A 17564-nucleotide genomic window follows, 5' to 3' on the forward strand; every position below is an offset into this window, starting at 1 on the left:
TAAAGCCTTGGAAGGCCCAACTTAAGGCAAAAATCAAAAGTACCGTAAACTCGAGAACTTCAGGCAATGAGTGGAAACAGTGCTCTGAGTCCCAAACCTATGCAAAAGTCAAGTGTCACCCTTGCTAGAGGAAATCACAAAGTTCACATCCAGTGGACGACATTAGTATTTATTGTAATGGTTTCCAAACCTGGCTGCCCTTCAGGATTGCCTGGGAAACTTTTAAAAAATACAGATTCTTAGCTCTACCCAGTGAAATACAATCTTAGGGAGTGGTATAAGTCTAGTAAGGAGCCCACTAGAGAACCACTAGCCTGTACGAAGCTGTTCCAGAAATACCTGGATTGTGATATTTATATAGATGCTTCCTGGAAAAAGAAAAAAAATCAAACTACTTCCTCCATATATCACTAGGAAGCAGTTGACCTAAAATGTAATGAATGGAAAATCATCTGTAAACTTAGGAAATCTAATGTTATGGGAAAAATGTTAAAATTAAGAATGATAAAATAATGAAAAATATTTTAAAATTGTTTTTCAGCAAAAGCCACACAATGAGATTCTTACAAAAGAAACTATCTAGAGATTAGAGAATAAATTTCATTGGAAAAAGAATGTTAGGCTACCATAATTAAATGACAATATTTTTAAAGTATATCAAAGCCATTTAATTCTGAACTTCTGTAAACTTTCTGGCCTTAATTCTCAAATAACTTTTCCTACCGTTCCTGTAGTACTGTTAAGTTTCTTAAGGGCAGGGAATATACATATCTTATACTTCCACGATACTTACTAAGACCCAGCAGCTATGCAATAATTAATAATCTCATAGGATATATTTTTGACTTGAAATTTCAACCTGAGTCAGGAGATACAGGTTCTGCAACAGTCATGAAGTAAACATGCATGATACTGATCTCTGTATTATCCACAAGGCCTTTGACATGCTTGTTCTGCTGAGAATGATCTTCAAGAGCCAAACAAAATATTACTTCTTTTCTGAAGTCATCCTTGATTCTTCAAGTCAGAATTAATATTTTTCTTCTTTGGTTATGGTTCTATCATACCCCACATCAAACTGATCTTTAGGGTTGTCATATATTTTCCTACTGTATATTATAAGCTCTTTAAGGGCAAAACCTCCTTTCTTAGTCATCACTGTATCCCTGGCACCTTATATAGTGTTCTGTGTATGTTGGGAACTTGATACATGCCTGCTGAATGAATGAATGAATGAATGAGTGACCACCACACAACATCCTATTCTTCAGGACGTGTATCCCAAATTTCAGGATCCACTCATGAATTACTTTGCTTACCCATTTCTTCCTTTCCTAAAACTGATTATTGCAAAAACTATAATTTGGAGAAAATACTTATCAAGCCATAAGTTCTATACAAACTATTCAAATATCAGTAAAGACAAAGGTTAATGAAAATAATTGAGAGAGAAAATTTTACCTTCTTGGAACAGCTGTCTGGCATAAGATGGTTCTCTGCCCTGAGGTTGGAAAAAAGCATAAATGCACTTCCTCACTAAATCTTCCCAACCAGTTCTGCCAGCAGCTCTCAGAGAACTAGTATCAATAGAGATGATTTTACCTGTACAAAGAATGAAAGTTTATATTTATAACAGCCTCTTTATATAAATCATCTGTATTTCAAAACTAACAACTGCATCTAAGAAATATTCATTCTTTCCAAATACTCAATAAACAAAAGCATTAAAAAGCACTATTAATTTTTATTACATATAGTTATGAAGTATGTCATTGACATAAGAAATTGTTTTGGTCTTGGAATGTGTTACGTCCTAGTATGTCATATTCTAAAATTCAATTCTGGTCTAGGATTAAAGTCATACCATAATGACCTGACACTACTGAGACTAATGCAGTTCAAACTCTTCTGGCTTGGTCTTTGGATTCTGCTCTCTGTATACTGATGACTGATTGGAAAGGAGAGGCAAAGATGAAGTACATTTTTTGGTTTAAATTAATTTCTAACTATTAAGTGAAGAGAATATGAGAAAAGAAGCAAGCCTTTTCCTTTCTAACCTTTGTTGGGCTGTAGGCAATACTGTATTTAAGACTAAACAAAGACTGAAGGCAACAAAAGTTAAATCAGAAAAACGGTAAGTGAGAACATTAAGATTTGCTAGGCAGTATGCACACGGAACATATGCTTTATAAAATTTAGTGGTGATTCGCCATTGTTATCATATTTAAACAAATTTCCAAATGGCTACGAGAGAATTCAGTTAAGTTATTCCTCAGTTAACAGAGGGCCAATTAATCCAGTTTGTGAATATTAGGACCTGTTTTATTATGTTTTACAGAATCTTAGTCACACAAAATAATACAAGATATATGTAGAATACATATATAAATTAAGAATTAATGAGATTAAAAACCTGCAAACCCACCACTCAACTTCAGAACTTGACGTTATCAATATTGCTCCATCACATGTGCACTCCTCCCTTGTCACCACCCCCATCTTTAAATTCTCCTGTGAATGGGCATCTAGACTGTTATCAGTTTTTTTGACATTACAATCAACACTGCTATGAACATCTTTCACGTGTTGCATGGTACACGCATGTGAGAACTTCTCTAGTGTATATATGTAGGAACAGAATTGTTAGATTGTAGGTTATGTGAATGTTCAACTTTATAATATTAATTTTAAACTGTCTTCCTGAAACTTGTACCACTCTATGCTACCACCAGCAATGTGTAAGAGTTAGTGCTAATCTAACATCCTTTCATCACTTGTGTTGTCAGGCTTCTTTATGTTTTCAAATTAGTAGGTGAAAAATGCTATCTCATTGTGGTCTAAATTTTTATTTCCCAATTATTAGAGCTCACCACTAATGTTTCCTCTTCTATGAATGCCTGATTAAATATTTTCCACATCTTCCCCTTCTTCATACAATCAACTCAAATCTATCAACCAGTTTGTGCCTCCTCATTGAACTAATCCCCTCTTTATATATTTCATTTTGTTTGCTTAGAAATAAAATATTCATCAGACCTTTTTAACTTAAGGTCTTGAATCTGATGTACCCAGTCCTACTTGATCAGGTTATCACCTAAGTCTTGGCATAAATGTAAATAGTAGAAAGAAAATAAACTGAAACTCAAATAAGGGAATTTTGTCATTTAAGAACAGTTTGGGGAAAGCCTGGTGAACACTGTAACTGAAACTATAAAAGATTTTAGATTTTTAAGAATTTTAATTGTTCAACCCTTGTTTCTTATGTCAGAGATAAAAAGTTGGTTATAGCAGGGATTCCACTGCTACATAATCTTCCTATACAATAATGCTCCTCACAGGCAGTGACTAAGGGAGGCATGTGCATGTGTGTGTGTTCATGTCAGGGTTGGCCCCACAAGAGAGCATGAGAGTTTAGAGTTTGGGGACTGGCAGGAGAGAAAGTGATTAAGTTATCAGCAATGGTACCAGATGGGTAATGTAATGACTATCTTAGTGAAGAATCATGAACAGCTTGATTTAGAATACCTCTGCCTACTACAGGAAAGTTTAACCAACCAACCAAACAACAGTAAAAAACCCCACTGTTCAACATTTCCTAGTAAAATACTTTTTTCTTTTTTTAAGAGATATGGATCATCCCATGAAGAGTTAAAAAGTACTACAAAAACTTAAGAAATTAAATGTTTAACATTTATTATACTTATTCTTTTTAGCTAAGTCAATTCTATGATTTATATAATGTTAGTTTTACATTTTAAGCATATTTTATATTTCCTTGGTATCTTTGTACAATAAGTGTGTACAGTATAGTGATGCCCTTTTAATAGTATTTTAGTGAAAAGTAATGCAATACAAGAAAGAGCTCCACATTAGGGCCTAAAGGTGTCCATTCTCAGCAAAGGGCTGGATGGTTTTGATCAAATCACCATCCCCTCGTTTGTAAATCTAGGTTGGATTCTGTGATATTTGAGGTTCCCTCTCTCTATATATATAGTTATTTTATGGCCCAGAGGCTAATTTTTTTATTTTACATGATTATGGTTATTTTTATATATTTATACGTATTACCAGGTATATCTAAAATTTTAACACCTGGGTTCTTAGAAACAAAACTACCAGGGATAACACTGTTCCTATGGGAAAATACAGTCCTTAAAGCAATCCAATTTAGAATTCAATTTATAGAAATGCAATATGAGGAAAAGCTGAAACATATTGTTCCTAAATTAGCCTCATAACTTTTAGGCCTCCCTCATCTCTGACATTTTTTCTGTGACCTGACAATAATCTTTTTCAACATGTTTTCATTCTGCTATCTCACAAAGCCCTTATTTGGTTTCTTTTTATGTTAACTGGTTACTGACAGAAAAGACCAATTTTCCTTTTCAATGGACTCTATTTTTCCTTCATGCACAATACTTTCAATTTTCAATAATTAAAAAATAAGAAATTTTTGTTTTTGCACAAACCTACATATCCATAGTAAGTTTATTAAATTTTTCCAGTGTTGTTCATGGTAGAGACTGGAAAGGAACATAATACATGGTAGACTCAAAAACAGAATGAAGAAAGGTATGATAATTGATAATTACTATCCTAAGATGCCATCTCTCCATGCTCAGAGACATTCTCTTTACCATTTTCTATTATCTGTGCTAATTTAGCCATACTAGTTCTTTAGTAACAGCAGTTGGAAGTTTATTTCTAAAAACACAAGCACAAAGTATACAACATTAGAATATTAGATTATTGGCACTAAAAAATTAATACATAATGAAATAGGATCTTATAAAAAGGTGGTAAAAGTCAAAATGTACACTAAAACTAAACTTTCACAAAGCATAAAATTCAGAAGAAATTATTTTTAAAATCTTAGTCTGCTAGAAAATATACCTCTAATATTTATCTCTATTTTAAAATGAGAGGTAAGTGATATATATGTAACTCTGGTTGTTGTAAAAGCATGAACATACAATATGTTAGTGTAAAGATAAAATCAAATAATATAAGAAAAATACTTCGCCAACTATAAAGAACAGTAACAATTTGTTCTTGCTGAAAATAAAATCGGAAGTAGGCCTTTAAGAAGAATGCCTTATTTATAGGCAGTCTGTTACTCAGTTTGAGGCTCTCCTGCCCTCCTTCTAGTACTTCTAACTTACCTCTCTGTCTTGCTTATCTTTAGACTTCCGCAGCTCTGGTTCCTCAATTAGGAGTACTTGTTCTGAATCAAGACCCTTTCTTGCTGCCCCCCTTCCAAGACCCATACTTTAAATAGTGGGCACCACTTCATCGTTTGGGGCTCAGTATCAGCTCCTCAGACAGGCCTTTGCTGACCAACTAATTTCATATATCATCCCTTATACCATCTCATAACTTTTCCATCATCAAAGATAACACAATTTGTCACTGAATCATTTTTGTTCAACCATATACATCTTGAGGAATCACCTAGTGACAGGCACTTCTAGGGACTCAATCAGTATGTGCTAAATAAATTTAAAGAAAAAGAATTAAAAAAAAATAGCCAGATACATTTAAGCATAATAGTAAAACTACCATATTCATATCTATTTGAATAAGTGCATGTATATCTACATATTTACATATCTATATCTTCTAAATTTCTTTAAACATTTTATTCCATGATTTGAAAAATAATTTATAATCAAACAAATACAGGTATATAAAGTTATAAAAAGTGTTCTCTCCAGCACCCTGACCATGATAATGATTATAGTATCTAAATTGTATAATCTCAAGAGCACCATTTAAAATGTTTTCTGTATAAGACTAGGGAGCAAAGCCTAAATCTCATAGAACAGAAAGACATTCTGGATATAATTAGTTTTAAGGGCAGAGTCACATTATTAATACCTATGGAACATTCTGAACTTTACAATTAGTACCTGTAGTATCTTGCTTGGTCATAAAGGATTCTACACCCGTAATAGCTGGAGGCCGAGGTAATCGCCGTGCAATACAAATCAGACATGACTGGAAATCTGCCCAAAACAAGAAGGGGAAATTGAAGGATAGAGAGTAGAAAATGGTTTACATCTATCACTTGCCATTAATGGTTTTCATAAAAACAGTACATGTTGGCCAGACGTGGTGGCTCACGCCTGTAATCCCAGCACTTTGGGAGGCCGAGGTGGGTGGATCACAAGGTCAGGAGATCGAGACCACCCTGGCTAACATGGTGAAACCCCGTCTCTACTAAAAAATACAAAAAATTAGCCAGCCATGGTGGTGGGTGCCTGTAGTCCCCGCTACTCGGGAGGCTGAGGCAGGAGAATGGCGTGAACCCAGGACGCAGAGCTTTCAGTGAGCCGAGATCACACCACTGCACTCCAGCCTGGGCGACAGAGCGAGACTCCGTCTCAAAAAAAAAAAAAAAAAAAAGTTACAGGACCTGACATAATATTGCATAATATTGAAATCATTCTTATATAATAGTATATTAGAAATAAAATTTCTGGCAACCAAAAACTGACAGCTCCAGGTAGAGAGTTAGTTGGCATAAACCATTCCTTCCTATTGAATGCTCTTATATATACCAGAGGAGAGAGATGCATCTCATGTACTGGATGATAACAACTACAAGTAGTAGTTTTGGTTAGATATAAGTGGCACAGTGTTTTTTAAAATACAGTTTTGTAGTCAATTTCTTATATTCACCAGTACTTAATGGCTACAAAGATTATTCTTATAACCACAGTGTAGATAGTTATATGAGAAAAACAACCTTTAACTCTGAAGCACTATTTTGCTCTTGACAGATGACTTCATGCTTTTAGGATACACAATTTTTTCAAAGTCCCATTCCCAAATTTTGTTTTGAGGATGTTAAACACAATATCACACAGCCAAAAATGAACTTTAATCAAATAAGACTTGGCATGCGTATTTTGTAAAACGTCTCCAGTTGATTGTTACCTCTGTTTCCTGGTGAGACTTGCTACATACATGACTTTTTTGCATCTGACTGACTTCTTGTCTACTACCTTCCCTTGTCCTTACTCCAGTTCCCAATTTGTGATTTTCTAAACTTAGCCCAGTCTAAGTTTACATGGAAAACTCATCCACTGTCACATATTTAACTAATTCCATGTTGACACCATGTTCATATTAGAGCTTCAGCATGTTTCCATCTGTTCTTAAGTTTTCTCCTTATAAATTACCTTGTATAGCCTGAAAAATGCCAACTCTATTCTCCAATGTTCCCTACACTCTAAACTTGAAACTTTCTAAAAATCAGAGCTGTTCAACAGTCTGCTGCATCTGGTACATTTCCAACTGGCAGCAGTTAGTTACATCTCTTATTTCTAGACAGCAAGTTGGTTTGAATTATTTGACATTTTAGTGAGAATGCCAGCTTAAAACTGAGAATCTGGGGGGCATATTAAAGGAATGATTCTAGATGTTAGTAATTATTGTTTTTTAAGTATTAAGAATATATGGCAAATGGAATAGCCACTGTGATACATATTATAGTAACCAAAAATATATCTGAAAAAGGCAGTTTATAATTAATTTCCTCTCGTTTCCTTAAAGTCACAGAAGAAATAAACACTTTAAAAAGACCGTTTGGCTTTACCTTCTCCATCCTCTTGAATTGATTTTGGCTGTGACACAGTGAAACACTGCATTACTTCATAACGCTGGCCAGCTTCTTGGTTCTCGGTCCCTGGCTCATCTGGAGGGTGAATTAGCATCCTGCAGTTAAAGGTATGGCTATTTCGTCGTGTTGCCTCTTGAGGCCAAGGAACTCCATTTACTGAGGAAGAAAAATTGATTATGTGCTTGTGAATATGGTGAAAAAGCACAAACTCTGAAGATACAAAAGATGTACTTTAAGCCATCTGCTTAATTAGATACTCAGATTAAAAGACAGACTGACCTCTTCAGATCTAACATCCTGAGGCAATAGAATACTTATCTCCCTAGCAAATCTAAATGTCTACCAATTAGAAAACTGTAACATTTCCAAGAAAATACATATGATCTTCCCCTCAAATACTATAATCAAAGGCAAAAATTAAAAATTAAAACTTACTAGCCATTTTGCTCAGAATTTTACAGCAGCTAATTAATGAGTTTTTCAGTTGGTTTCCAGTTATACTTTGACAATGAAAAAATGATTCAAAACCACAGGTACATTGATAAGTGGGGTTTTAACTTGGCAATCACGGATTCTTAAGGTTGGCTTTCGTGTGGATGTGCACCTTTCTGGGGGAGAAGATTTCAATTTTCTCAGAGTCTGTGACTCAAAAAAATATTAAGAATATAGAGCAATCTCAATTTCTCATAACCATTTTTTCCTTTTGCTTTATTTTACTTAACTAGCACAGTTCATATGCTACAATACCTTGGATATAGTGGATAATCAATATTATTATATAAAAAAAGATTGCTAAAAAAGAAATGTTACCTGATCCAGTATAGGAAAAATGAATTCAGCTGTAGAAAAGGTATCTATTTCAAGTAAAAACCACTGTGTGGTAGGTCATAATTTCCCAGTCACAGTGTCATGTTTAAATCACGTGGTCATGAGATGATCAGAGGGTTTTTAAGGCTGCCTTTTTTTTGAGACGGAGTCTCACTTTGTCACCCAGGCTGGAGTGCAATGGTGTGATCTCAGCTCACCACAACCTGCGCCTCCTGGATTAAAGTGATTCTCCTGCCTCAGTCCCCTGAGTAGCTGGGATTATAGGCGTGCGTCACTACGCCAGGCTAATTTTTTATTTTTAGTAGAGACAGGGTTTCACCATGTTGGCCAGGCTGGTCTCGTACTCCTGACCTCATGATCCACCCATCTCGGCCTTCCAAAATGCTGGGATTACAGGTGTGAGCCACCATGCCTGGCCAAGGCTGCTTTTTTACTGTTCCCAAACACTTTCCTACCTTACACTCTCCAATGACCCTCCTTCCTTTTTTCCATCTCATCCTTTATTAAGTGTTAGAGGAAATCATGGAAACAAACCTATACTGGAGTAAGAAGTCTTGGGTTCTGCTATTAGCAAGTTCTAAGGTTTAGGTTAATTAATCTTTGATGCTCACTGTCTCATTTTTTAAAATAAAAGAATCTACTACCTTATCTCTAAAGTCATTTATACTTTAAAATTTCATAATAAAATATATAAGATACTTTGATACTTGATTCAAATATCAGTAGTGATTTTAATAGAAAGAATCATCTCAAGTCCCCAGTTACAACAAACATATATTACTATTTTCAAAAGGAAATGAAGTTTCTATTCTGTTGGGGGAACAATGTGGAAAATGAAGAGCTATGAATAACATTTTTATATGCGTGTCTGGTTTAGTTATGTAGGATTTCTGTCCAAGGTCTTCCCCTCCACTTTTGGAGCATATATAGGCTAAAGAGTGGAAGGAAATGGAGGAAAAAAAGAAAAATGAATGTAAAAATTAGCATATCCATTCATTTTTAGAGCTCTCTTCTCATGTACTGAATAAATGGATTAAGTTGTCTAATTATTAGGAAAACTCTCCAACTAAAGTAAATAGACCCTATGATAAAAAACGGATTCGTGCCGAGCGTGGTGGCTCACGCCTGTAATCTCAGCACTTTGGGAGGCCGAGGCAGGAGGATCACGAGGTCGGAGATTGAGACCATCCTGGCTAACACAGTGAAACCTGTCTCTACTAAAAATACAAAAAATTAGCTAGCCGTGGTGGCGGGCACCTGTAGTCCCAGCTACTTGGGAGCCTGAGGCAGGAGAATGGCATGAACCTGGGAGGCGGAGCTTGCAGTGAGCCGAGATCGCACCACTGCACTCCAGCCTGGGTGACAGAGCGAGACTCTGTCTCAAAAAAAAAAAAAAAAAAAAAAAGGATTTGTTAACACTACTCAAAGAAATCAGAGATGACACAAACACATGGAAAAACATCCCATGCTCATGAATAGGAGGAATAAATATCATTAAAATGGCCATACTGCCCAAATCAATTTACAGATCCAATGCTATTCCTATCAAACTACCAATGACATTTTTCACAGAACTAGAAAAAACTATTTCAAAATTCATATGGAACCAAAAAAGAGCCCAAATAGCCAAGGCAATCCTAAGCAAAAAGAACAAAGCTGGGGGCATCACATTATCTAACTTCAAACTATATTACAGGGGTACAGTAACCAAAACAGCATGGTACAAAAATAGACACATAGACCACTGGAACAGAATACCGAGCCTAGAAATAGGATCGCACACCTATAGCCGTCTGATCTTTGACAAAGCTGACAGAAACAAGCAATGGGGAAAGGACTCCCTAGTCAATAAATGGTGCTGGGATAACTGGATAGCCATATGCAGAAGATTAAAACCAGACCTCTTTCTTACACCATATACAAAAATCAACTCAAGATGGATTAAAGACTTAAATGTAAAACCCAAACTATAAAAAACTTTGAAGACAACTTAGGCAATACCATTCTGGACATAGGAATGGGCAAACATTTCATGATGAAGATGCCAAAAGTGATCAAAACAAAACCAAAAATTGACAAATGGGACCTAATTAAATATAAGATCATCTGCACAGCAAAAGAAACTGTCAAGAAAGTAAACAGGTAACCTACAGAATCGGAGAAAATATTTGCAAACCATGCATCTGACAAAGGTCTAATAGCCAGTATTCATAAGGAACTTAAACAAATTTACAAGGAAAAAACAACCCCATTAAAAAGTGGGCAAAGGACATCAACAGACACTTTTCAAAAGAAGACACACATATGGCCAACAAGCATGTGAAAAAAAGCTCAATATCACTGATTATTAGAGAAATGCACATCAAAACCACAATGAGATACCACCTCACACCAGTCAGAATGGCTATCATTAAAACATAAAAAAATAACAGATGCTGGCAAGGCTGTGGAGAAATGGGAATGCTTATACACTGTTGGTGGGAGTGTAAATTAGTTCAACCATTGTGGAAAGCAGTGTGGTAATTCCTCAAAGAGCTAAACAGAACTACCATTTAACCCAAATATCTCATTACTGGATATATACCCAAAGGAATATAAATCATTCCACCATAAAGACAGATGCAAGTGTATGTTCATTGCCACAGGATTCACAATAGCAAAGACATGGAGTCAACCTCAATGACCATCAATGGCAGACTGGATAAAGAAAATGTGGTACATATACACCATGGAATACTATACAGCCATAAAAAAGAATGAGACCATGTCCTCTGCAGGAACAGGGATGGAACTGGAGGCCATTATCCTTAGCAAACTAATGCAGGAACAGAAAACCAAACACTGCGTGTTCTCACTTATAAGTGTGAGCTAAATGATGAGAACTCATAGACACAAAGAGGGGAAGAACAGACACTGGGGCCTAATTGAGGGTGGAGGCTGGGAGGAGTAAGAGGATCAGAAAAAATAACTATTGGGTGCTAGGCTTAGTACCTTGGTTGATATGGTTTGGCTCTGTGTTGCCACCCAAATCTCATCTCAAATTGTAATCCCCACATGTCGAGGGAGGGACCTGTAATCCACATGTGTTGAGGGAGAGAGGTGAATGGATCATGGGGGCAGTTCCCCCCATGCTGTTCTCGTGATGGTGAGTTCTCAAGAGATCTGATGGTTTTATAAGCGTCTGGAAGTTCCTCCTTTGCTCTCTCTCTCTCCTGACTCCTTGTGAAGAAGGCGATTGCTTCCTCTTCTCCCATGATTGTAAGTTTTCTGAGGCCTCCCCAGCCATGTGGAACTGTGAGTCAATTAAACCTCTTTCCTTTATAAATTACCCCAGTCTCAGGGAAGTTCTTTATCGCAGTGTGAAAATGGACTAATACACTGGGTGACGAAATAATCTGTACGACAAACCCCCATGACATGAGTTTACCTATATAACAAACCTTGCACATGTACCACTGAATCTAAAATAAAAGTTAAAAAAAAAAGGCTTTACATTTTTATTTATAGCTTGGCTTAGATAATGTTTACCCTGATCTATTCGGTTATCAGGGACAGTTTCAGCTTTCTGAAGGTGTCTACAAAGAAAGCTACTTGCGGAATGTTACTAGAAGAAGAGCTAAATATCTAATCACACTCAGTTCAGGTAAAAGGAAAGAAGGTAGAGAAAAGGCAAAGAGGTGGAGGAATGGTTAGGAATTAAGGTAGGCATAAGGAGCCAAGAGAAGAGCATACAATGATGAAGAGGAGAAAGGCGCTTCCTTGAAGTTTAATTTCATGACCTGTTACGGTGGTCAGTATATCTAAGTTGTACAAAACACTTTTTGAGACGTGAAAAAAAAAGTTGAAAAATAATCACCACAACTAAAGAAACTAAAGTCATTCTGGTAATAATTTATATGTCAACTATCATTATCTTCTTAAAACAACAACAATAATTAACAGCAAGTTCAATTCCAAACTTATAGGCCCCTCAAATATAAGCTGCTAAATATTTTAGGTGATCTTTCTAGATACCCTGATTTCACAAGGTTAATTCGATTTTTTTAAGTTAACTGAACTATTAATAGTTTACTATGACAAAACTTTTTTGAACCTAAATCTTCTTTTAAACAGTAGGCACTGAGCTACATATTTATGCAAAAAGACAACAGCATCACACACATAAGGTCCTGAATACTCTGTGGAATGGAAATAAGAGCTATAGATCTATACTAGAGGTACAAAGCTTCTGACAAAATTCAGTATTTTTTGTGTGGGAGGGGGTAGTTTACACTAGCTAGAAAGCAGCATGCCTAATCTTCATGCAAGTCCTTTCTTAACTCACCATATGATTCCTCTTTAAAAGGATAAATGCCACTGATAATGTTTAAAAAACCTAGTAAAACAAACCCAAAGTATTAAAAAATTACTAACAAAAGCCCCCTGTATAGGAAGAAGTAGCAGTTTAGCTACAATTTAAAAAAGAAGTACAGGGTCAGGCGTGGTGGCTGACTCCTGTAATCCCAGCACTTTGAGAGGCTGACGCAGGCAGATCACCTGAGATCAGGAGATCGAGACCAGCCTGGTCAACATGGTGAAACCCCGTCTCTACTAAAAATACAAAGATTAACTGGGAGTGGTGGTGGGCGCATGTAATCCCAGTTACTCGGGAGGCTGAGGCAGGAAAATTGCTTGAACCCAGGAGGCGGAGGTTGCAGTGAGCTGAGATCATGCCATTGCACTCCAGCCTGGGTGACAAGAGTGAAACTCTGTCTCAAAAAAAAAATAAATAAATAAATAAATAAATAAGAAAAACAGAACTATCCTACTGAATGTGATCTATTAAAAAAAAGCCTCAATTTCTACAGAATAATTTCTATGTGCTTCTAAGAGCACACTATGAAAGAACAAGATTGTCCTTCCTTCACATCGATTTCTAAGCTAAAAGCATAATCAAAACCAGCTAGTAGTTCTTAATAATAATTGTAGATCTATCATTCAGAAATTAAAAGCTCCAAAACATTTAGATAAAGCCAGTCACAGGAATAATAATAACAGCTAGAACAAAAAGAATTTAATACCAGCCAGGAAATATGCTAAGCAACACTTACCCTTTAACCTTCCTACCAACGATGAGGCCTAGAGGGGTCAAGTGTCTTGTCCAAGGTCACACTGCTAACTAAGTAGCAGAGTCAGAATGCACACCCCATTTCTGTTTTATACCAGAAAGGCTATGCTCTTAAGCACTATCGTGTCTCCATCATTTGAGATATAAATGGTATGAATTTATAAAAAGACTTGCTTATTTAAAATTTTTTTTCATACTTCAAGTTCCAATTTATTAGAATTTCACAAATAAGTCTAAGTTCACTAACATCTCATTCTTTGTAATCTTAGCCTTTCACAATATAATCTTTTTATAACCATCTGTGCAAGTATAAGTATATCCATGTATACTTGTTCTTTTGGACAAAATTTCTCACCATACCAGCTTCCCAGCATTCAGATTTTGTTTCTTATAAATAAAATGTTATGCTTAAAAAGTACAGATTTTAGACACTGAAATCTTCTAAATCCGTAAATTCAAAAGCGATTTTAAAAGTTTGACTTTAACTTTTTTTCTTCAAAATTTCTCCTTGGAAATAACAAATCAAAAATAAGAAGGCAGTGCTTTGAATCATGTATATGTGATATATGTATATAAGGTGAACACATATATAAATAATGATCCTAAATTTTTCTCCAAATTTCTTTCTTGATAGGTTCTGAATCTTGATTTGATTTTTTTTCCCCAGTGGTTGATAATGAATTACACATAAAATGATTCTACTTGGTCTCTTTCCTTAATTTTCTAATACTTTGATTATTCTAATAATAAAGGTTTAAATATAGGTACTATAATTTTCTCCTAAATGTTTTTTGGAAATACCTTGAAAGAAGCTATTGGCTTTTCTAAGTTAGTGTAGTTGGCCTTTATTCTTCTGGTGGGACCATCTCATTGGTTTCTAATGGATGATCAACCAGCACTGTAAGATTAGGTGATATATTCTATTACTGAGCTTGCCCTATCTTTGCTTCTCTACACTATTGTACAATAAAGTAGTATTATTTTTTCAATGTTTCTGTTCTTCCATTATTGGGGGAATGAGAGAAAGATATCTCTGCAGCAAAAACTTCACATTCCTCCCTATTGTGAAAGGCTACTCAGAGAGGCAACAATGAATTGTCAGGCCAGCTGAGGATCACTGTATTGTAAGCAGCCGGGAGCAGCACCACCAGCAAGCACATAAGCTAGTAGATGACACTCCCTCCAAATTTACCTACTGGCAGTGATTTGGGGGAACCCGAATAGTCATAGATCTACAGCATCCTGAGAACCAGGCAGAACAGGTAATGTGGCCCTTCCACAAACAATAAGCCCCTTCTTCAGGAGTCAGAAAACAGTTCATCCTTGTTTTCTGTGACTGTAGGCCTCTTTCCAACCAGGAAGGCTGCTAAACCCAACAAATATCTTGTTACCCAACATGAGACTAAAATTAAATTAGTTTTTTTGATACGAAATAAAATGCAATAGCTCAGTTAAATCCATACACCAGTAGTCCTCAAAATTTGTGAACAGTAGAACAAAAGAATCTAGAGTCCATGGCCAAGGAAAGAAATTTTAAGTATTACCTACAGTGACATCAGGGGAATCTTACATTGTTTGACTTCCCTGACCACATGCCTCAGTTCCCATACTAAACGGTATGGTAGAGTCTTAACTCTCCAACTCAGATACTTTATCACACAGTATCTGTCTGAAAAACTGATGTGTCGTAAATTTATCTGCATTTTAAATTGCTTTTATTTCAGAGCTCACTGAACAAATAAACTATGGGGGAAAAAAGTAGCAAAAAATCTAAAATGGAATGGCTTCTGAAATGTAATATGAAAACTTTCTTATTTATCTACAAAATGTACACTGACTATTGAAAAACACACCCACTCAGATGTAAAGGCAGCAATGCAATCACCAGGAGTAACTGGAACTTGAGCACTGAAAAACTTTAGAGGAGCCTGAAAATTCAAGAAGTAAACAAAGGCTTGCTGTTAGTCCATCCATGCCTTTACAAGAATTAGAAAAAGTCCCTTAACTCCTAAGGTCCCAGCCCTGCCCCACGGCACAGGGTTCAGTGAATAGAACAGACACTAGAAATTAGACTCCATCCATCCTCTCAGCTAGGCTCCTCAGCAGTGAATAGCCCATCCAACCACACTTGGAACTCCTCAGTTAAAGCACTTAAGTCTAAAAACATCAATTTTAGTAGATATATGACATATATTCTTTCCTTCTTCCCTCCTTCTCACTCCCTCTCTTTCTCATTTCTATTCTTTTTTCTGTGAGCAGAGTAATGGAAAGGATACACATTTGTCTCTTTCTTGAACATAATCAAAATTGAAAACAATTCACACAGTATAAAGGAAGAAGCTGAAAGGAATGCTCTCCATCAGCTATTTGATGAAACTCCCCTTCATATTTATATCTGAGACTGAAACCACATTGAAAAAATATTTTAAATACATATAACATATATAATACTATGTATTATAGATATAATAATCACATATTATAGATTATACATATTATATAAAGAGAAGATACAGAGAGCTAGTATTCTTTTTAAAAACACATTTCTATTTACCTAGTGATTTTGGTAGCAGATTCTTCACAAATTCTGCATGATCCCCCACGTGCAGTATGCTGTAGACGCTGGTATTCATTAATTCCTCCTGATTGTAACCTAAGTAGCTGGTTACATTCTCTGACACAAATACAATTCTCCCTTCACAGTTCACAACAAAGAAAAATCCATCCAAAGCCTGCAAAACCAAAAGAAAAAAATGGTTTGGAGGTTGAAAGATAAAAGAAAAATTAAACTATACATTTTTCTATTAAAAAAGAGATCAGAAATATATGTCAAGACCTGGTCTCTGTCCTCAAGGAAACTGTGATACTGCAGGAGAGAGAGACATAAACATAATAAAATATCAGTGATAAAATGCAGATCACAGACATACACAAAATAGTCTATAAGCACACAGAAGGATGTCTAATTTGGGATCAGGGTGGGGGTCAAAGAAAGGTACAGACCCCTACCTAACATATAAAAGGCATAGTGGGGGAGGAAGAGGATTGAAAGAAGAACATTCCAGGAAGTGGAGAGAGCACAGCACAAAAAGAAAACGAACAGGCAGTTTGGAGCTGCTGGAGTATATGGTACAAGGCGAGTCAGCAGAGGTGGACAGGAGCCAAAATCACAGGGGCTTCCTATGCACTGAGATGGAGCCAGGGGTCTCCAAAAGGAGACATATGCATCCTACGGGGCATATAATATCCACAAGGGAGCACGGGAAAAGTTAGAAACTCTATATATATTGTAATCTAAAACATAATAAAGAAATGAAGCTTAAGCATATTAACACTCTGGTGCCTGACTCGGTGCAGACAGTCACATATTACACAAACCCTGGTATCTTGAGGAAGGGCCAGAATACAGAGGTTGACTGTGGCACCTTACTTATTTGTAATCTTTTCATTTATTGCAACACGTTCCAGCTTACTTGCTGCAGAATGTATATAAGCAATAAAATCAAGATTCTGAAAAAATAGAACATTTACAGAATTTTGTGACAAAATGTAAAATGACCATAAAAATCCTTTGGATCATACAGGGTCTGCTGGTATCTACGGCGAAATTAAAGGACCTATCTAACAATGTTGACGGGTTACTCATTTTTCCTTTTAAAAAAGACCAGGGGGCTGGGCGCAGTGGCTCACACCTGTAATCCCAGCACTTTGGGAGGCTGAGGCGGGTGGATCACGAGGTCAAGAGATCAAGACCATCCTGGCCAACATGGTGAAACCCCGTCTCTACTAAAAATACAAAAAATTAGCCAAGTGTGGTGGCAGACATCTGCAGTCCCGGCTACTCGGGAGGCTAAGGCAGGAGAATGGCGTGAACCCGGGAGGCGTAGCTTGCAGTGAGCCGAGATCGCGCCACTGCACTCCAGCCTGGGCGACAGAGCAAGACTCCATCTCAAAAAAAAAAAAAAAAAAAAAAGGCCAGGGTACCAAGTTTCCTGTCTAGCAGAT

General features: G+C 36.3%; 1 protein-coding gene across 9 annotated transcripts in view; it reads right to left on the reverse strand.

Moving 5' to 3' along the window:
* NCOA1 (nuclear receptor coactivator 1) overlaps positions 1 to 17564 on the reverse strand; it is a 279034-nt gene that overhangs the window by 70810 nt on the left and 190660 nt on the right. For all 9 annotated transcript variants that reach the window (XM_063713752.1, XM_024242465.3, XM_024242456.3 and 6 more), the window contains 4 exons: positions 16114 to 16291; positions 7601 to 7780; positions 5910 to 6005; positions 1462 to 1602 (listed from right to left, as the gene is read on the reverse strand). In XM_063713752.1, coding sequence (XP_063569822.1) covers positions 1462 to 1602; positions 5910 to 6005; positions 7601 to 7780; positions 16114 to 16291 — 595 coding nt within the window. The remainder of the gene's footprint in view (positions 1 to 1461; positions 1603 to 5909; positions 6006 to 7600; positions 7781 to 16113; positions 16292 to 17564) is intronic.

Source organism: Pongo abelii, chromosome 12 (genome assembly GCF_028885655.2).
Source record: "Pongo abelii isolate AG06213 chromosome 12, NHGRI_mPonAbe1-v2.0_pri, whole genome shotgun sequence".
NCBI lineage: Eukaryota > Metazoa > Chordata > Mammalia > Primates > Hominidae > Pongo > Pongo abelii.